This window comes from Dermacentor silvarum, chromosome 4 (assembly GCF_013339745.2).
Source record: "Dermacentor silvarum isolate Dsil-2018 chromosome 4, BIME_Dsil_1.4, whole genome shotgun sequence".
NCBI classification, from domain to species: Eukaryota; Metazoa; Arthropoda; class Arachnida; order Ixodida; family Ixodidae; genus Dermacentor; species Dermacentor silvarum.
In genome coordinates this window covers 26,097,939-26,120,765 of record NC_051157.2, presented here as the reverse complement: position 1 = coordinate 26,120,765, position 22,827 = coordinate 26,097,939, and the positions used below count along the sequence as shown (strand labels likewise).

At 46.7% G+C, this 22,827-nt stretch overlaps 1 protein-coding gene across 4 annotated transcripts in view; it reads left to right on the top strand.

Moving 5' to 3' along the window:
• The window catches only part of LOC119449644 (uncharacterized), a 365,645-nt gene that overhangs the window by 280,492 nt on the left and 62,326 nt on the right, over positions 1 to 22,827 (top strand). For all 4 annotated transcript variants that reach the window (XM_037712865.2, XM_037712866.2, XM_049665344.1 and 1 more), the window contains exon 3: positions 11,305 to 11,390. In XM_037712865.2, the coding sequence (XP_037568793.1) occupies positions 11,305 to 11,390 (86 nt within the window). The remainder of the gene's footprint in view (positions 1 to 11,304; positions 11,391 to 22,827) is intronic.

The window sequence follows — 22,827 nt, the reverse complement described above, 5'->3', positions numbered from 1 at the left end:
ACTTTTCTTTTCGCAAAAACATCGTTTCTGGATAACTGGAACAGGAAACTCGCGGTTTCCGCTGGCATATGAAAGGCTCGCTTTTTTTCTCGCATCTGCAATACCAAAAAGCGCTTAGGCTGCCATTGCGCAATAAACGGGAAAACTAATATCAGCGACAGAATGGAGATGCTGTCAGACCATAAAGTTCTCTTTATTTGCTTTGGTCATTGTTGTTTCAATTAAGCACGCTCAATCTTGCTAGAGACTTGAGACAGACGTGCCAGTGACATTGCGAAAGCTCCTTGAAGATGAGAAAAAAAATTATGATTACTTCGTGCGAAACTGCGGTCCAGTGCAGGTTCACAAGTTAACGTAATGTTTTCTTTCTTTTTATTTTCCACTAGGTAGTGGCATGCGTTAACCCGTAAAAAGCTCCGTCTTGCAAATATAAAAGGTGCTTTCTACTTTGGTATATGTTGTCCTTCTCTTCAAAGCGTCTATATATATATATATATATATATATATATATATATATATATATATATAGAGAGAGAGAGAGAGAGAGAGAGAGAGAGGAAAAGGCGGGCAGGTTACTCATGGTAAAACCATTTGGCTGCCCTAGAGGTGGGGAAGGGGAAAGGAGAAAGTATAGGCAGAAGGAGACTCAGTGCAAAAATGTGTACCACTTTATCGGAAAGTTATATACTTTGAGAGAGTCTGTCTACATGCACGCGCACAAATAAAACAAATCACAAGTAAAACAAGGACGAATTAGCACGCAGATCCAATTATGCATACTGACAACTTGTACCTGGAGGGAAGGTCTATGTGCTTGTAATGCAGCGTACCTGCGCAGACGTGGATTTTCATTCTTTTTCTCAAAATTTTTGCGCGCAAATAAACAGGGACGAAGAAAAGGAGACACAAGGACGAGCGCTTTTCTTCGTCCCTGTTTATTTGCGCGCAAAAATTTTGAGAAAATGAATCTGTTCCAACTAGGCCGACTCGCAGCTATTTTTCATTCTTGTTGAATTATCAAAATAATAATGGACTCTTACTTTACGGTTCCTGCTTAAGAGCAGACTCTTGAAACTGCGAGATTTTTGCTTGCAGTAGACACCGTGGTGTGCAAAGCCTAAAGAGAAACTAAGAGTCACGTTTTGAAACTACTCATATTGAGATACGATGAGAATGCACCGATGAAATGCTTTATATATATATATATATATATATATATATATATATATATATATATATATATATATATATATATACAGGTTGTCCCAGCTATCACGCAGCACGATTAAAAAAAAGAGAACGGCGTTACGCGAAGAAAACCTAGTGCGTATTGTTTCCAGTACAGTGGAGTAGCCGCCAGTTTTTTTTTCGTTTCGGAGATTTAATTAGCTAATTGTAATTAATTATCTAGCTCGAGAAGTACTGCCCTAATTTTCAAAGTGTCAATGAGAAAATTGTAGAGCAACATGAAAACCTCCCGATACCGCTTTCTGTTGCTCAATACGTGCTACATAAATGTGTTTTTCCGAGTGCGAAAGGAGCCCGCGAATACGCGCAGAATTGCCGCGCGACTGGTCGCTCGAGGTACTTCGCGTGTATTCGTGGGCTTCTTTCATGCTCGGAAAAACACTTGCCACAACAGTTGCCATCGCCAGCGAACATCCCATCAGTACGTATGTCGCCACAGACACCCTTCTAAATAGTCTTCGACACATTTCCCGACTACAGTCTCAGCGCCTTGTTTCTCTCTCGGAAAGTAGACCAGATGCAACTTTTTCGGGCATTGTAACATCCTCTTTTCCATCAGACTTCAAGCCTGCAGCAAGATCACTTTGTCCTTTGTGGCGTCTCCGGCAGCCACAAGTGCAGCTTTCCATTCCAGAAGTTGCAAAGAAGTCCGACTAGCCTACTTGTGCCCTGAATCAAGCCGCTCTACATCTACTACACGATTCCTACTTCAATCCAATTCACATTTATACAGATAGCGCTTCGACTCTGGCCTGCTCTACTGGTGCGATAGTTATTCCGTCAACATCACTCTGCAAGAAGTTCAAGATCAGCCATGTCACAACATCGACAGGGTCTGCAACTTGCCGCCCTCCGTAGCGTAGTGCTTTATGCGCACGAATAGTCACCAAATCAATGGGCTATATTTTGTGACTCGAAGGCAGCCCTACAGTCACTCGTATCAGCTCTGCGCCGTAGCAAACATGGATAGCAGAGGTACAATTACGCTACCATAAGCCGTGGACAGAGGCCACGACATTGTGTTTCAGTGGCTACCTGGGCACTGCAACATCACTGGCAATGAATGTGCCGACAAAGCTGGCCGTGAGGCACATGAAAAATGTGAATGAATCTCGATGCCATTGTCGAGAACCGATGCAGCGCGGAACTTCAGCAGTTTTGCCTATATTCTACCGCTAAGAAAATAAAATACAGCTGAGTTTACCAACCAGTTCCTATGTGCCATGGACCCGCAGATGCAATTACAACTTTTACCGGGTTTATTGCTGTGCGCCTGCGAATAGGAGCTTCTTTTACAAACGCCTTGCTGTAGACAGCAAGCTTAAGGGCCAGCTTCACTCCATAAAACTGCGAAAAAACACTACGACAAAACCTCTGCAAAGTCACACCTGCGGCAGGACCGAACCAAATACCCAAGATTATAACATCACTTACCACGACACCCAACAATGCCTAGACCACACAAGCAAGTCAAAGAAAACTTAGAAATTTGGCAATGGAACTGCCGTGGGCACCGAAGGAAGAAAGGGCTACTGACTCAATTGATCGCTCAATCCTCAAAGCCACCAGGGGTCATAGCACTACAAGAGCCCGGTACCTGGCCAACACTACATGGCTACGAGAAATACCACGCAAGTCAAGACGACAAATGGAAGGTAGCCACACCCGTATACAAAAACATCACCACCATACAGCACAAACCCATAGACGACGTAGACGTACTACATGTACTCCTCGAACTCGTCTACAAAGGCAACCACAGAAAGAGTGCCTCCGTTCTAAACGTCTACAGCCTCCCCCCCCCCCCCCCCCCCCTCCCAACTCCCTCAGCCCAAGGCGGGCAAGCATTGGCAAACTCTTCAGGGACCCCCCGCCTCGCCAAAGACCGCCCTCTGGTAATCATGGGCGATTTCAACGCTCAGAACGTGCTATGTGGGTACCAGAGGTAGGACTAGAAGGGTCTTCAGCTAGAAACACTAATGGAACAGAGTCACCTCACACTCCTCACAGACCCGAACACACCGACGAGGGAAGATAACAGCGTAACACGCAACGCCACTCCCGACCTGACCTTCATCACACAAACCAGGCGAGCCGAATGGCTCAGCACACCCGAAAACTTAGGCAGCGATTACTACATATTGAACATAACGCTACAGACCGGACGCCTACGCAGGCAGATCGGCACAGCCAAACTCACTGACTGGAGAAAATCAAGGAATCCCAAGAACAGGACGCAGACACAATCACGAACCTGGAAGACTGGTGCGACAACCTCCGCCTGACAGAAACAACAACACACAAAGGAAATCGCCAGAACGAAAGAGACACCAGCGGTGAATTCCCATTTATTACACCTGTGGGACGCCAAACAGGGCCTCACCCACCGCTGGAAAACACAGAACAGCAGGAAACTAAAGACACGCTATGCACAAATAACAGCGGAACAGAAGATTATGTCATGCAACTCGACTCGGCGAACTGGTATAAATTCTTCGACTCCTTCGGTGGCACCCTGGGTACCGCCAAGACGTGGCACGCACTTAAACCCATCCTGGACCTCACCAAAACCATAGGAGAGGGGCGCAAGGCCCTGGAGTGGTTACTACACACCTACTCAGGCAGCCATCAAGACCTCATCGACACCATCAAGATCAAGTGCTATGGAGATCCCGCTCCCACACCCCCAACCATGTACAGCGCCATACACGGTACAACCCAACCCACCATTGGACGAACCTATCACAGAGAACGAGGTGAGGGCGGCCATCGCAGCCACCACCGGTAACACAGCGGCGGGCACGGACCGCATCAGGAACACCGTGATCAGAAACCTCAGTGACAAGGCCATTTCCGCGCTCACGGCCTTTCTCAACCAACACTGGGAACGAGGTACGGTGCCGGCGATGTGGAAACACGCACGAATAATTGTTATCCCCAAACAGGGCAAGAAATTGGCAATTGAAAACCTCAGACCCATCTCGCTCACATCGTGCCTCGGTAAGGTGTACGAGAAAATCATACATAAGAGACTACAGAGACACTTAGAAGACAACAAGCACCTGCCGGACACCATGTTCGGTTTTCCGCGCAGGCCCGTCCACCCAAGGCGTATTACTCCAAATCAAGGAAGAAGTCCTCAGCAACGTTCCCCGCAGCGGCGAACATGCCCTCCTAGCAATCGACATCTTAGGAGCTTTCGACAACATCAGTCACCAAGGAATCCTAGAAGGGCTCGCCAATACCAACTGCGGCGAGCGAACTTACAAGTACGTTCAGAGCTTCCTAAGCCACCACACGGCGGAGCTGAAGATTGGGGAGATCCAGACTGCAGTATACCACCCTCCCGAACAAGTGCACACCACAAGGAGCTGTCATCTCATCCACGCTCTTCAACATCGCCATGATCGGCCTTGCAAGAAAACTGCAGTATGCAGAACGCCTCCGCCACGCCTTCTACGACATAACACTCTGGACCACAACACGGTCCCTCACTGAAAAAGAAGAACGGCTGCAAACTGCAGCTCACCTCATCCAAGAATACGTCAGCCAACTACAATGCTCGCCCCAGAAATCCGAACTCATACGTGTCTGGCGAGGCCGGGGTAACCACACGGTCCCCACAGATCCAACACAAAAACTCGAGGTACACCTCAACGGGGGCCTCATACCATTGCTCAGGGTGCTGGGCATGTGGCTGCAGTCTAACCAGTGGGCTACCTACGCCCTTACGCTCCTCAAAATCAGTGTGAAGGCGATATCACGCATGATATCCCGTGTAACATCCAAGAATAGAGGCATGAAGGAAGGGGACACCCTCTAACTGGTCAGAAGCCTGGTGGCGAGCAGAATCACATACAGCCTGCCCTACAACCATCGCACACTATCCGAGACGAAACAGGCCGACACGCTCTTGAGGATGGCTTTCAAGACCGCTCTCCGCTTGCCGATGAGTACATCGACTGAGAAATTATTGGCGCTGGGGTTTCACAACACCATTAGCGAACTCTCAGAAGCCCTTCACGTCTCACAACAACAGAGACTTGCACGGTCTCACACGGGCCGGCAGGTCCTACGAACCTTGGGCTTCAAAGCCACAACACTACGAACCCAAGAAACCTGCACGATACCTCGTCGCGTCCAAGACATGTATCACATTGCCCCAACACCACGTAACATGGACCCTAACCTACACTCCGGCAGGAGGAGAGCGAGGGCCCAGTACATAGAGAAAACACTCTGGTTCCATACCACGGCCCGTTTTACGGACGCCGCCATGTACGGGACGAAGAATAAGGGCGCAGTGGCAGTGGTCTGTGACCGCCGAGGCCACGTTACCTTCGGGGCATCGACCCGCCCCTGCACGATCACGGAAGCCGAAGAGCTGGCGATCACATTAGCCATCCGCGAAAGCCAACATGCAAACAAACCACTGACTGACTGATTCAAGTGACGTCACAATGGGTAATGGCTGTGGGTGTCGTTGACAGCTTCGCTGTTCAACAACCTTCACAGTGTGGATTGGAGCAACAGTTCTTTATTTTTAATCAAGTTTATATATATATATATATATATATATATATATATATATATATATATATACAAACGCCTGTTCATTCCTAATTGTAATTACGGACAATGCCAACTGCTGCACATGTGGTGTAGAGGAAACCCCGTGACATCTCTTATGTGAATTGCCCCAGATACGAAGATGAGAGGAGAGCCCTTCGGGCGGCTTTAGGGCACTTACACGACAGGCCTTTTACGGAGGAGATCTTGAGCCCGTGGCCTCGTGCGACTGCTATATGCACGGCTACAAAGGCACTTTGCGTTTTTACAGCGAAGCTGTATATGGCTAGCCGATTCGTCCGTTCGTCGCCTGTATGCAGAAACTACCATCATCAACAATGACTCGAGCGTCTTCGTCTTCCACAGCTGGCTCGTTGGCGCGCAACCGCGCGAACGCGCTCGTGCCCCTGCTGCCACGTTGGTCGTCGTAGTCTTCTTTCACAGCCGGCTCCATTGCTGCTCATCATTCCAGCGTGGAATTTCACTTCTCTTTCTGTAGTCGTAATGGGGAGGCCGCGTTTACGAGGGTATCAGCCATTGCTTAAGGGGGTATGAGCCATTAATTGTTTTACGTGACGGACAGATTTAATTTCAAAGCAATTTAATTTTGAAGTATCGCAAGTGGCAATGAGACAACGGCGGACTGTGGGCATGCCGTCAGTGACGGCATTTTCTCCATTCGCAGCCGAATGTGTGTGTAACCGAATTAAGAAACACAAAGAGGTAACCAATAATTGAAAAAAACTTTAATGTACCGTCGGAATTAAGCCAGTGATAAACACTGGGGCCTCATGTTTCAGCTTCGCTGGTTAACCATCTGTACTGAATGCTTGGGCGGTGATTTCTTTCTTTCTTTTTTTTTTTTTTTTTTTTTTTGCACCGGCCTGTATGACCGCCTGTGACGAAACTCAGCGACGAACGCTTGACTGTGTAACTGTGCAGGGTGTGAACTTCTCTCTTCCTTCTCTTTCAATCCCCTTTCCCTCTTCGCCAGTGCAGGGTAGCCTACCGGGATCAGCCTGGTTAACCTCCTTGCCTTTCCCTTATGACTTCTCTCTCTCTCTCTCTCTTTGTTACAGGCTTGAGTTGTTGTTGTACTACGCCCTTGGGTGACAGTTTTACGACATCCACTCGAGAAATAAGCCAAGATGAGTTGTACCTCTGCGCCTTTCAACTCGGCGAATCCTGAAAAAAAAGACAAAAAAAAAGACACCCTCGAAAACACATACTTAGTTCACCAGGGATAAAAAGGCCGCTCGCAACATGCAACAAAAGGTTATTAGGTCGAAAGTATACTCTAACCGAAACAACAACAACAAAAATAATAAAACAAAATAAATGCTTAAGAAATAGACTAAAACAGACACTAAATAAAAAAGTGAAACAGACACTAAAATACGCAGCTGTTTCTTTCATTTCTTTTTTTTTCTTTTTCTTTTGTATCACCACCACCAACAAAACTCAAAACCCGCAATCTATAACATTTCCATTTTTTCTACATCCAAAGAACGAAAACATGTTGTTCTAGCTCAAAGACAGCGCTGTTTTGCCCGTAATAGAGTTCTAGCTCAAAGACAGCGCTGTTTTGCCCGTAATAGAGCTTCAAGCGAAGTACATGATCATCCGTCTAGTATGCTCCTTTCTTCGCAGCCATTCAAGGGTTCGTAACGAAGTCGCTCGTTATTTTCTCCGAGTGGCTCTTTGCTGAGCAGAACTCTGCCCAAGCCTTCAAGAATCAAAACTGGGTACACGCAGAAGAGTAGCGAGATCTTGTAACAAAATCTAGCGATATCTAAATCAATATTTGTACGCAGCGCTGCAGTACATGATAAGGCTTTAGCGCTCATTAAGAATCCGGATTAATGTGAAAGTTCAGGTGGAAAAGCAGGCAACCGTGGCGAACGGTGAATCTTCGGTAAGACGCCTACTCGAGTTCCTCCACGTCCTTGATCAGGAGTACACGTGCCAGCATTTTTTTTTTTTTTTTGGGGGGGGGGGGGGGGGGCAGGGGGGGGGGACGAATCCATACACGAAGGAATAATAACAATAAAAATTAATAACTCACAGCATCTCAGTCTCAAGGCGTGTACACGTGGGATTCAAGAAGCGCTGAAGTAGGTGGTCTTTAACGTGCCCCGAATGCTCGGGACACGGGCTTTTTTTTTTTTTTTTTTTTTTTTTTTTTTCATTTCACCGCCATCGAAGTGCGGCCATCGCGGCCGGGATCTGATCCCGCGACCTCGTGCTTAGCAGTGCAGCACCACATCCGTTAAGCCACCGCTGCGGGTTTGAGGGTAAATAAGAATAAGATGAAATAATAGAATGACACTCTTACTTTCACCGTTTCAGAAGCTAACAGGCGCCGTCGCTGAAAACAGGGTGTTTTCGAATACCGTCAGCATCTGCTGCCTGGAATGGAACCAGCAAGCTTGAGCTCAGCATAAAAACGCTATAACGGCTGAAACGCGACGGCGGGTAACCTGACTGCATAAACAAAACATAGCACGAGTCGCAAGAACATGACTGCCCGAAAGCACAGAATCAGATGGTACGCAAGCAATCCAAATCCTGTCACTGATTTCAACTTTCAAGATAGACACTATGCGAATCATTTGCATCCAAAAAAGGCATAACCGTCAGAAAGTGAGGCCGAAGTTTTCACGTCTTCAAGCCTGCATTTCTTCCGTGGCGGCCCTCGGAAGCGCGATGAATGGTAATCAGTGCAGTGGTCGGCGCACAACTAGACGCGACCACGGTGTTCAGAGTGTTCTGCATGACCATGCTGCGCTTCTTGCATCTATTCTTTTTTTCTCTCTCTCTCTCTCTCTCTCAAAGACGAACTTACGAATGTACCCATCCCTTGCAAGCAATGAAGTCGGCAAATATGGCTCTCATATTAAGAAACATACTAAGAGCAATCCTTTCGCTATGGTAACTCCCCACAATTGGCCAGATTCCTTAGTACAGAAGTGTCAAGGAATGAAGACATTACCATCGAGTACAGACATGGTAGAAAAGGAACAAAATTTCGGCGTTCCTTCTCTGCTAGGTAGTTCCTTCGCATAGAAGACGCCATCTTGAGTGCCCGAAATAACCTGCTAAGGGAGGAACATTCGAAAAAAAAAAAAGACTAAGATTAGACAAGCGTCCCTTTACAATAGAAATAGAAAAAAAAATCACAGCATATCCACGGGGTGAATGATGATGAGTGGCGAAGCTCCGGAGGGAATCATCGGATCTCCCGCTTAAAGGGACGCTAGCACAAACGCGTTAGAAACGTGCAGTACTCTCTAGTAAGGGGGAGCGGCCACAGCGTCTTACGCAGCCATTTACACATGCCGGAACGTGCACCGCGTTTGCCGACGCCATCACATGACTGCTGAGAGAGTATACCCCCCGTATTCATAAACGCTCCTCGACTTGAACTTGACTTGCCACCGCCTTGGGCAGCGCGTTCGAAACGCGTTCAAGGTAAGGCGGAGACCCGCCGTGGTTGCTCAGTGGCTATGGTGTTGGGCTGCTGAGCACGAGGTCGCGGGATCGAATCCCGGCCACGGCGGCCGCATTTCGATGGGGGCGAAATGCGAAAACACCCGTGTACTTAGATTTAGGTGCACGTTAAAGAACCCCAGGTGGTTCAAATTTCCCGAGTCCCCCACTACGGCGTGCCTCATAATCAGAACTGGTTTTGGCACGTAAAACCCCATAATTAATTATTAAGGTAAGGCGGAGAGGCTACAGCGTCTTACACCAGCTTCTTACACGGGCCGTAACGCGCTAGCACAAACGCGTTAGAAACGCGCTAGAAACGCGGCCTTTCGTTAATGTTGGGTATTTATTGCCATCGTGGTGCGTGTGTCTATGTGCGCTTCGTGGCGTAGTGGTTAGCGCCGCGCGTTCGGAAGCGACGGGCCCCTGGTTCGATTCCGCGCTACGGACACAACTTTGGGAATTTTTTTTTTCATAAAACGCCCGAAGCGTTCTCTGGAAGCCGGAAGCTGGCTTCCGGAACCGGAAGCGGAACCGGAAGTGGAAACGGAAGCGGAACCGGAAGCGGAAGTCGGTTTCCGGTTATACTATACGTATACATATATATGTATATATGGGTATACATACATATACGGACACACAACGCCATCTATTGAGCAATTCATAAAACTAGACGTGGCTACCTACTACGACGGGGACGAACGGGTGCCGCTATAAGGAGCTTCGCCCCTAAAAAAAGTACTTGGACCGTGGCCAGCAGGTCACTTGCAGCAAATGGAGAACATCTCTTTGAAGGACTTCCTGGACGCAGAGTTAGATCGGTGTTTATGTAAATGGTGCTGAATGGTTATGTACGAAATGGCATACAACGCACTGCTGTATTCAGTGCTATATGATTGGGCCCTTCGTTCATGTTAGTACATGGAGGACTCATGCACCAATGGTTAAAGGCTGCGAAACACGTGTATACAACATATTGGTAGTGACGTAGAGAGACGATAGATGTCGAGTCAACTTTTCTTTGAGGAATCCTTATCTATATTATGATTATCTTCATTATCACTAGATTTAATATTCTTTTCTGTAGAACATGGTGAAATGAAGTAGCCGAGGTAATTACTAGATCAATCTCTCCACAACAACCGATTTATAATAGAACAGAAAATGACAAAAAGTGAGAGAGCTCCGGTTTTGCTTGACAGTGTTAGCGCGCAGCCAGCCGTGCACCCAGTCAGAAGCAAAAGACAGCCGTCGCAAGGCCGCCAAATATGGTGCAGCAGCTGTTGCATCCAGTTTTCCCGGCATTGCCTACAACATTCTATAAATAGCAAAAGAAAGGCAACAAGCTGCGCCAGGCACGGGGCATATTACATTACTACCCAGGCGATCCGCAATGATATCGTTGCGCCGATTCGTGACCAGAACGGAGAGCAAAAATCAACGGGTCACCCTTGCTCAACCTAATATATTATTACGGCAACTTACCGCTGACACCAAAAGAAGGGAAATAAAGAATCGCGATGCAACTACATCCATAGTCGGCGCCACGTTGCGAAAGGGCGCTGAGCGAAGATGTGGCGTTAACAAACCTTAACCAAAACAGCGTAAGCGACCCTGACACCGAAAAAGAACTATAAGTTCATCAAAGCGAAACGATCTGAGCGCAGTTGTATGAGGCGCCGCAAGGAGCGACGACCTGGTTGCGACGAACAAACAACGCGCGTGTGCTTGGAGACTTGGAAACTTGGCCAGCGTCTCGCTGACGTTTCCTCCAGGCGCTGCCTTGCCGTTGCCTCGTGCACTGGCCCTCGGTGTCCCCACACCTGTTTCCTTTCTGGGAAAGCGGTGTCTCGCATGCTCTCGGCGTTCTTGGTTCTCAGCCCTTGGGAGCTGTTTCCGGTGTTAAGCGGGCAACCGCCCACAGGCTTTTGCACCGTATTTACTGCTTCTGTCCCTTTTTCATTGATCCACTCATTTCTGTTCCTTTCTCATTTACAGTGCTTCTCACGTTCTCGCTGCTCATGGTTCTGCTCTCCGCTGCGTGCGCCGTCTCCTCGGTGGTCCTCCTCCTGGGACTCTGGGCGGTGAGTCTGCCGTAACGTTTTGAACCATTTCCGGCCCCCTGGTTCCTACGCGCAAGCGAGTTTGTCAGCATTATGCTTTTATTTCTTCTGTTCGCCTTGCGGCTTGGTTTCGAAAGAAACATAAACATGAATCGACCTTGTTCTTTTTTGGGATACGCTGTTGCGCGAACCGTGCGGCGACTTACAAGCTATACCATCTTGCGGCAGCTGGCCGGGGACAAGGCACCAGAAAATTTATATCGCAATCGCGTGTTCTATGTACGTGCGCAAACGTTTGCGACTGATTAGCTGACATCAGCTAATCATGCCGTGATATCACATATCGGGCTGTAACAGCGCAGACACCCACTCAGCCTTAGCATACTCCGCAATGAGAAACTTTCACGGCGACGCATGTGGGGCTGTCTGGCTGTTCTGATGCAACAACATTTCGCGATTTCTCGCTTTGAAATTGCGACCCGCTCTTTAAATTCGCCCCCAACAAGCCTGCGCTATGGGCCCGCCTCCCAGAAAGCTGCACAAATTCAATGAGCTCGAGTGCGGATCCGACCGAACCCCCCTGTCCAACTCGTACGTCGCGCGTTCTCTTTTTGCTCTTAGGACGTCACGAAAAAAAAAAAGAAAGAAAAGGAAGGAGTTTTTGGTAACTTCTTTTTCTTTCCTTCTTGTTTGTTTGTTTGTGTGATTGTGTTACTTTCGTGCTGTCGCAGTTTGATTCCCGTCGTTTTGGTGTCTAGCGGAATTCAATTTCTCTGCGAACGACACCGCCACGACAACTCTTGCGGGACGACGCACACTGCGTAATATCAGCCGCTGACACGCGTGAATTGAAAGAGGATTTAGGTTTCGTCCTGACAATTCGTTTTCGGAATTTGACAATTTCTTTTTTTAGAAATGATTTTTGTGTCGGTTCGTGTAGAAACGACGCAAGAAAAAGAGGAGCTCCCAGTGGTATTCAGCCGTGACACAAAATGTAGCTGATGCCAAAATTGTAGCTATGTGTAACATTATACTGCTGCCGCGATGTGACACGCTATACGTCTTGTATCACGCAATGCACGGGGTTCTGCGTCTACGGCTGCCACCACTGACGGCTAAAAAAGCCTCCCTGAGAAGACTAGGAACGAATAATGACAGGAAAGGTTTGTACGAAAACCCACAGCACAGAAGGGAAAGAGTGACAGCTCCGCTATTTTTAACGCAGGCCATTTTTTCCCGCGGGCTTCAAAAGTAGAAAAGAAAGTCCCGTCTTGCTCAAACCTTTGGTTGTTCTCGAAGCTAGACCGATATCGCTACATGCGTGGGTGTTTTCTGAAGTTATGTATACTTTTGACTGTTGTATAAATTTGTTTCTATTGTGGTTTGGAACCGTTTTTTACGCCTGAGCAACCTTCTGAAAGTTACATGCAATCAGTATAGTACGGTAGCTCTTAGTTGCGTAACATTACGCAGTCTTTTGATGATGTGACATAGTTCCCAATAAATTAGATTTTTCCTAGCGAAGAAAGTATGCTTACGTAACTAAACTCTGTAACAAATAATGAGTAGTGGTTACTCGGTCAGCTACTGAAAGACAAAGGAACACAAAACTTATGACTTCATAGCGATGAAAACCGTTCATGTACACTACAGGGCATAAAATTAAAATTAAAATATATATATATATATATATATATATATATATATATATGCTTTTCGAAGACAGATAACCTAGCGTTTCTAGCTTCTCTAAAGGACAGGTAAATTGTTGTCAGTATTAATACAGTCCACTTGCAGTAAGCACCGTGAGAATGTGGCGTAAGTGGCGCCAGGCTGAAAATAATGCCTGTTCCTCGCGCTGCTTGTGAATGTGAACATTTGTTATTTAACAACTTCTAAAATGCTTCACATTTCTCTTGCATGTAAAGATTGAGGGCCACGAACAGGCGTGTGGAACTAAGATGCCGTGTAGTCTTCGAGCCACTTGCATGCATCTCGTTCCTCCAGATATTTTTTCTTCTTCCTTATTTTTGGTCTCCGGACTGTGTGCAGGCGATCAATATTGCCGAGCGCGAGCCAACGCGAAACTGCGCTTGAACTCAACTCCCTGAACGCGGCATACTCGCAGAAGAGGAGTGTCAAGTTCTCTTGATCGAATACAGTACCACCCACGGCGCGCATCTATTTGAGAGAAGCCTGCAACAACGAGCATGCAAGATTGAAAAGGACGAGAGCCCCCCACGAGCATAGTCAAAAAGACTCGCTTAAACGCTTGAACTTGCAGTTATTTATTTTTATATTTTTTAATTACTTGTTGTTGTTGTTGTCTGCCTATTTTTTATCTGCCTTGTTTCGTTCGACGAAGTTTGCAAACACAGAATTATGTGAAAGAAACAGGGCTTTTGAAAAACGATAACAAATTAAAAAGAGTCCATTTCGCCGGAAATTGGCCACAGCACCTTTTCTTCTTGTTTTTTTTTCTGTATTTTCGGCTGACACGTGACGGACTTCAAGTACAGCCCTGCGAGAGAGCCAACTTTCCGCCCGTATTTCGGGCAAAGCTCATTCACCAAAATGGAGTTCGCTCAGCGTCCTCAGCAGATTTTCCGCACTGCCCTTAAGAGAGTGAAAAATGGACAATCCTTTGCAACTGCGCTAGCTCACTTTCATCGCGGACCATTATCAAAGCAAACCATTTTGGCATGCCGACCTCGTAAGTGATCGCAGCACAGGGCGACGAAGGCACTGCTCCTACTCCTCTAGATTGGCCGTGTCGCTGTCCGCGCGGTAGATTGCATACGTGGCACACACTCCCTCTCTTGGAAGTAACCTGCGGCGAGTGCAAAGTTTAGGCGAGTCGAGATGGCTGGTGGCTTAATCTGAAATTTCGGAGACGCGGTAAAGTGAGAGGCAGCACGAAGCATTCACTCTCCGCTGCCAGCGCTCTTCGTCATGCCAGCGTTGTGACAGCGAGTGTACGCGGTCACAACGTTTTCATGTTTTCCTGTGCGCGCGTGTCACCATGCTTGCTAATGTAAGCGAACGTTTACTGCATGCAACTTATACCGCCGAAAAAGCTACAAACCTTACTTCGTGCACTTGTCTAATACTTTGCTATCGCCGTGCCTAAATGCTTAGCTTTTCCAGCGAAAGTACGCTTTTCCGGCTTAGCTTTTCCGGCGATACTTTACCACTGAGCCACGCAAGCGCTTGCTATCAGGCAGAGGAAAAATGCCCTATAAATGCGCCTATAGGCAGGCGCGCAGGTCCAGACGACGAGATGCAATTCAGACGAGGCGCGCAATCAACACGATCCCGAGCCTCTGCCAGTATGGTGGCGCCATATAGTTAAGGCGCCTGCAAACGCAGCGTGCGCAGGCGCAGACGAAGAGATGCGATTCAGACGAGGCGCGCAATCAAGGCGATCCCGAGCGGCCGCCAGTATGGCGTCGCCATCTAGTTAAGGCGCCTGCAAACGCAGCGTGCGCAGGTGCAGACGACGAGATGCGATTCAGACGAGGCGCGCAATCAACGCTATACCGAGCGTCCGCCAGTACTGTGGCGCCATCTAGTTAAGGCGCCTGCAAACGCAGCGTGCCCGACATGTAAGTTGCATATAGCAGTTGCATGCTGCTTGTAACTGGACCTGGTTAACTCAAGCAAGCTAGGTGACTATCTGTCACAAGCCCGTTTTGAAAATTCCAATAAACAACCATCATCATCATTAACAACAACGTACCGTGCCACGGGTCAGCGGATGTGAAATGTGCGCCACGTATTCTGGATACCTCTTCGGTACACGTTATGGCGTCTCCTCGCAAGGTACGAACCGCTGCTGAAGAAGCGAATCGTAGAGCTACGTGCGCGGCTACAACCAGGTATCATCGGGCTCAGCAGACTGCTGTGCAGAGAGCATTACAAGCCACAGCTCGCCGTTGATGCCGGGCGAATAGTTCAGATCATTCTCGTCAAAACGAGGCGAAGATACTTTGCCGCTGAGACCCTGTTGTGCGTGGTGCCGAAATTTTAGCTACCCTTGAACCACTCCACCAGCTTACGCTGTGACTGCGCTGCGTGTGCCGCGCAGGCCTGTGACTTTTTTTGCGAAACTGATGTTACAAAGCCTGGAATCGAACTGCAAACTACTTGGCAATGAGACTAACAGTAACTGTCATGGTGGAAAAGTGGCCAATAGTTGGTTTATTGAGTTTTCATTGATGTTCGCATCGCAAAACTGACGAAAACATGCACACATAAAGGAATCGAGAAATACGGAACAAGCGCTGAACCATAACTGACTGATATTGCCGGCAACGTTTGCAAAGCTAGGTCCGCCTGCACCAAGCAACACCCTTCCACCTCCTCCTCAATTAGGCTTTATTACAATTCGCCAAATGTGCGCACAGGCACGAACCTTGAATTCCAGCAAGAGTGAAATTGCCCATAGTGACATATGTAGTATATCTATAGCAGAAGAAATATCGGTGCCCTAAAAACAAATTTCTAACAAAAAAAGATTATCGCACTGCACGCGTGCTATGCTTTTGTTCAAGTATGCTGCAACACATCTTGTGTTAACGCTACTGACGGAGTGCTTGCACCTTTGTCGTGGTTGTTGCTGTTAGCAACGACTCCAAACTGTCTCTGATTGGGCTGTCTTTCCCCTCGCACCGTACACGCGTGGCGGTGAAGGCTGTACTACGCGGCCACTGTCGACAAAAGTCTGCAAAACGTCCATCTGTTATACTTGCGTCTTGAATGTTGCGGGGTGCTCTCGCAACCTATCATTAAGGCACCACCTGTTTTGGCGGTTGTAGCATTTGCCGAAGAAAAGCGGCATCTTCTATACAACGTCTATACTGCATGGCCCGAAGCGGGGCGCATGCTTTTTTCTGCAGGCGCTATTACTCTTGCGCCCGTTTACCATGCACGGGAAAAATGCGGGCCAGCTTTTCTTTGCATACCAACTTTTCTGTCTTTCTTTTTTTTTTCAGAAAGAAACATGCGGCGTGGTTTGTGTCATGCAGGATAGGCGTTGTGTGCAAAGTGTTGTTTTCTCGCGGAATTGCTACCAAGGTCGAACGGGGCGGTGCCTTAATTACAGGTTGTGAGAGCACCGCGCAGCAGTTGAGGCGCAAGCAGGGGCGGGGGGGGGGCAGACCATTGTCACCCATGCCTATGTACTAAACAGCCTACACCGCCACGCGTGTACCGCGCGAGAGGAAGTACCCGGCGATTAGATAAACTTTTGAAGTCCTTGCTATCAGCAACAACCACTACAAACGTGCCAGTGCTAAGCCAGTAAGTTCTACACAAAAAGGTGTTGCAGCACTTGAAAGAAAGAGAGGTAGAGAAAGAAAAATAAGTTTAATGGACGGAAAAGTGTGAAGGATGGCCTGAGGAGCCTGTCCCTGGCCGGGTACTTCACACTGAGGTAAAGGGGAATGGCCAAAATAGGAACTTAAACGAAAGCTTAACACACGCGTTGAGGTAATTGTCTTTGGTTGAGAGAGAGAAAGAGAGAAGTCGTAAGAAAAAGGCATGGGAGGTTAACGAAGCTGATCCCGGTAGGTTGTCCTGCACTGAGGGAAGGCAGAAAAGGGGACGGAAATCCGATATTTGTTTTTAGGGTACACCGATATCTCTTCTACTACATGTATTAGCCAGTATTGGCATTTTCACCCTTGATCGTGTTCAATATTCATCACTGCGAGCATATTTGAAACATTGTTATAAAACTCAGTTGATGTCCAGTGCTCCTGACGTATTTCTCGCTTCTTCTTGGCGTTCTTAATTATTTGCTTAATTTTTATTTAGGCATACTGCAAGCATTTTTCAGGCTCACACAGAAGGGAAAATATGTAGAATACAGGCGTGGACTTCGGAACCACACGACTGAATGCATGCGTGTATAAGAAAAAAAAAACGAGTAGAAATGAAACATAGGGCCAAATAGCTACAGCATTCAAAAGAGCATTCAATAGGAAATTAAATCAACCCATGCATTAAAACACACATCTTCTCAGACAAGCTATAACCAACATAATCAAATCTCGTATGCCACATCCCTTTTTCGAACATTGCCCCGAATTCTCCTTTGCGAAGGTGACGCTCACTAGGCGCACTGACAATCTGGATCGCAAAAGAAATCCCTGCTAGCGGAAACGACAGTATTGCCCTCGATTGCACTGAATTGACAAAAAATTATCTTAGTGTGGGCAATAAAATTTAACTATATTACCTATATTTGGAGGCCTACTGTATAAGACAGACTTGACGAGTTCGTTCGTGTCTCCAAATGGTGCACCATAGGAACCAAATGGAGGATTAAAAAGAAAAAAAAAACTCTAAAAGGCCCGTCATTTGTGGATATTCCTCTTTATTTTCCGTGTTCATTCTGCACCTCAACAAAGTTTTGTCCTCTTCCTCTATACAGTTTTCAGTCGGTTTGGAACAGTGGGGTGCTTAAGCTAGCCGCAATGCTATAGGTTAAGTCTAGGGATAGCGTATATTGGAGTTCATGATCATCGACAAGCTTGGAACGTGGTCAGAATCCAGAACCCTCAGCCGAGAAGCGAAGCACCAGATTTCAGTCGTAGAAAAAGCCCTTTACGTAAGTAGTGCGAACCCAAGCACATATATGAGATGCGGCACGTATCACGTCCGAGCAATGGATGTAGACACCATTAAAGCGACAAAAACGCATCCCGGCAGCTCTAGTGGAAAGCAAACCTGTATGTAAAACATAGCAAACCTCATTTGATAAGATTCGAACAAACATCTTCCCAGTTATAGCTCCCAAGGTGTGTATTATACGAAAGAATTGCCTAGGCTGATGCACGAGGCCGTGACATCGGTTGCACGAGAATACATCTAGAGCGGAGGACAAATTAGCATGAATATTTTGTAACAGCTAGCACTGTAGAAGTATCCAGCGTGTATGCGTAATACCAACGGAGTGGTTGCTGTATATACAATGAAAACTATGTGAAGCTCAGCGTGCAGCCACCTTTTAAACGTCGGAACCGCTAACTCGCCGATCCATCTCTGTTACCGGGTGTAACAATACACATATGGCACAGCTTTGCTGGATTAGCTTACGTGGTTGGCTGCGTTGGAAAACAATATTGCAAGTCTCCAGCTTAGCAAACTTGTTCCCCAGGCGACTCTGATGCAATAACCACCGCCATTGGCCCACAGTGTATACATGCGGTGCAATTCGGGGTCCTGAAATCAAAGGTAGGGCACCCGCGTTATACGCGTAGTTCACCTTCGTGGCGGACACCAAAGGCAGTACAAAACGGGACAACAAAGGGAGTGCATGACTCGTCGCGATTTGTTGTCCCGTTTTCAGCGCTGTGTTTTCCTCCGCGAAGCTGTACCAGCAAGCTCAAGTTCTGACCTTTTTCGTAACATATATCTTCCATCTTTGCCACCACTGATTGCAAAGCAGGACGCTGTAGAAAACGCTGCATGGAGAAATAAATTCGTTGAAAATGATTAAAGCTTGATCCGCGACCATGCACGCAAGTGTTGAAAAACGGCGTGCGCTAAAGCAACATACGCCCACATAACTTAGCAATCTTGCTGCTAGTGCGCAAGGCGAGGAGTACATAACTACCCTGTACGTTCGCAAAGTCCTTCATTAAGTATACAAGGCACGCGTTGGCCTACATTAGCTGACGCAGCCGGGTGCACTGGGCTTCAGGCGCGGTTCTTTCGTGATGCGGGGCATACATTTCCGATGATCATTAATATGAACTGGCGTCCGCGCTACTACTTCATACGACGAACGCGCGTGCAGTGTAAGGCCCGGTGCTAAGCGCATTATCCATTTTTCTTTTAATAACCATTCGTCTGTAGTAGACTATGGTCTTACGGGCAATGCCGCATAACTAGTGCACTAGCTAGTACAATCTAGGCGAGGTCGGCGTTAAATTACAGCTTCTACGTATGTCATTGCGTTTGTCCCCGGGAGTTGTCCACCTTCCCTGCGTAGGGTCACGCGAAAACATGATAGCGGTGGTTTTCCTGGTTGTCAGGATCTTAAAGGTCCTGCACTGAAAAAAAAAATGAATAAAAAACGAGAAAGAACGTCCGAGGTTGCTTTTACGCACTGCTCCCAACCTGTACTTGACTCAGACAGAGAAATATATGTCATTCTGTTGATACTTCGTTACATTATCGAGCATGCAATCTGCTCGCCTCAGCAGGCTGCCTTCTGAATGATGGTAAAGTTACTTTCACATAAATTTTGAGTTCTGAAGCTGCAATTTCTTTATTTGTTTTTTTTTTTTAATGGTGGCGGATTAAGAAGCAGAGTTTACTTGAGCGCTCTGAAGAGGCAAATAAAAAAAACAATATTGACTGCCACGTTATTGAAAACAATTAAAAAATACATTAGGGATTTTCTTGAACAATTATGAACGGCGCGAACGAGCGTGGTACATCGTGATTTCTGGTGCTTGCAGTGACGAAAGCGAGGGAGGGTCCTTCCCAGAAACGTTTGCCGAGGCGTAAAAAATTAATTTCGAGAAAAGTCCATCTTTGCTTAATATGACGACCTGCCATCGGTCTTGCAGTTTGTTTCTTGGAAGTGAAAGCACAGGAAAGCGGCGATGTTAAATATGGGTTACGGCGTACCTTTATGCATTAACTCCTTAACGAATGCGAGATAAGAGCTGTGTCCACAAAAGCGTAATGATTAATGTTCTTAGTTAGCTAGATGAAACCAGGTCAACCAAGGAACAGGTGGAAAGACAAGGTCGGCACGCCGAAAGTGCTCAGAAAGTCGTCGCTATAATGGGGAAATGACTAATAAAAAAAGAAATAATTTTTCTTTCATTCTGTCCATTTTCGCGGTACTGTGGAGAGGGGAAAAAACAACATCACAAAGGACCCGCAGGAACCATGTCCACCTTCTTAGTTCTTTAGTTTTAGAAGCCACCGTGAAAGCTTGTAAGTACACGTATGATTGTTTTATCCCATCATCTACTGTGTCTGTCTGTCTCTCTCTCTCTCTCTGTGTGTGTGTATGTGTGTGTGTGTGTGTCATGCAGAAACTCCCAATTAAGAAGCTTAAGGGCTATTGAATATTAGAGATTGTTGTCACCACATAAATCCACTAGTTCCTTAGATTTTTATTGAATCGTTGTGAAGAGATATCAGAGACAGCAAAGGGAGCCCGAAATTCGTTGCCAATCAGAATACATACATGAGAATAACAGTACTAAATAAAAGTATATTAAAAAGCCGAGTTTGTATGTCGTACACACGCTCAGAGTGCACGAGGTTCAAGCACAAGAGTCGCTCAAAAGAGTACACTGCGGAACACACAAAAGAAAATGTGAGTCATAGAAAGCGAAATAAAAAAAAAAACCTTTCACACAAGTACATATTCGCAATGTTCAAGCTGAGATGAATATGTGCAGTGATATCCACACAAATGGGCGCAGCGTTTGTCATAAGCTATATGAAACCGATGCAATGGCATTACCATTTCGTGAAATTGTTACACCACTTTGTGTTGTCACACCATAACGGACAGCCACCGACAGCTCCCGCACTTCTCTCGTACGTGACTGCTGAATGGTAATTTAAATTTTTCGCATCGCCGATGCGATACGGTCGGGTGCGATGAGAAAGCCCACTTGACTGTTGCCACATAGTGACACGATAAGCCAGGGTGCGCATTTCGAAACTGTACATTGTTGCAACTTTCTGTTCAAACAAAGAATTGCTCTTTGCGTGTGAAGCTATGCAGGTTCCACGCGCTGTGCTAATCAATGAACGCGAAGCTTCTTTCATGTAGAGGAGTGTGTTAACACTAAATGTGTTCACGTCAGGTAATGTTATACTACAGTAATCTATGTTACCTTGCGTATAGATGCCATGTTTAGGTGTTAGGTCGATGCCAAGCTTGCTATAGCATTACCTGTGTTTAACCAATACGCGATAATAAAAAAAGTTGTTTTTTATTAAGTGTACCTGTCTGGGAACTTTGGCACCGCACGCACGCACACGCACGCGCACACACACACGCACACACACACAAAGAGAGAGCGAGACAGACAGACAGACACAGTAGATGATGGAATAAAACAATCATACGCGTACTTACAAGCTTTCACGGTTGCTTCTAAAACTAAAGAAACACACTGCATGCACTCTACAAACATACAAAACCTTGACATAAAGTTGCAAATTTCTACAAATCATGAGTATTCGTTTCTATGGCTTGAGATCCACTGCAGACAAATCTGGTGACAGTAACAAGAGACAAGTTGAATATTTTCTTAACTTTATACCAATGCAAGGAGTCGGCTGAGTCGCATGAAGATGCTTGTGCGCCGATTGACGTTTCTCTCCTAGTCTCTTGTGCTTCTTTTTTTTTTTTTTTTTACTCTTTAAGTGCCTTCCCACTGTCCCATTCTAGAATATCAAACTAGGTCTTATTTCTAGTCAACCTCCATGCCTTCCTCTTTCTATCTTTCTACTAACACGGTAGAGAGAAAAACTGCCGCTCCTGACTGGAGCAGTCCATAATGCGGATATGTGTCCGTCCTATGCACCGCATCAAAGAACCACCGCCATCACATCATCCTTGCAGCAGTAAAATAAATAAACGTATTACAAAATGAATAAATAAGTCATCTCATACATTTAGGCAAACCCTCCGCGAAAGTCGTCGTCGGGCAGGCTAACGTCATTTCGAAGCACTTGACTATCCCTCTTAAATTTTCTGCTCTACACTTTTTAAAACTATTTTTACATTTAAATACACCTTCAAAGTGGCACTTTCTGCCGGCACTACGGGTGTGGCGACAAAACAAACGGAAAGTAAACTATAATCGCCAGTCCAAGAAATACATAATGCATGTGAAATTAACCCTGGACCAATTGACGCTTAGTGATATCTATCGTAGCACACTACGTCCGCGCCTGTGGCCGCCACCTAAGTTCGACAGCGCAACAGTGCAGGCAGTGGTAGTATAGCAGCAGTAGCATCAATATTCGCACACTGGGCAGCACAAACCATGGCCGGTCGGCGCCGAATTCTTTTCGCGAGTGCCTGGCAAAATATGCGGACAGGCCGCCAACTTTGGAGCAAACACTCGTGGTGCACTTCCTAGGCTGAACCCTCTCCATAAATAGTAGAGGAACGCCGTTCCGAGCGCAGCAAAAAATAAATAAATAAAAATAAAAAATTCGCTCGAGGAATGTGGCAGAAGAGATGTGCCGGCGTATAGCACGGCGCGCGTATATTCAACGATAAGGGCTGTATCCGGCTGGAAATGATGCCCGCCACCATTTCCCACTGCTTCCAGTAAGACCACAGAAGACAAACTTTCCATTCCTTATCGTCGTCGACCGAACAAAAGAAGTCGCGAGAGAAGAAGAAGGAGTAAAGGGAATAATAAGAATGCGGAGGAACACAAGCAACGTGGTGCCCAAGTAA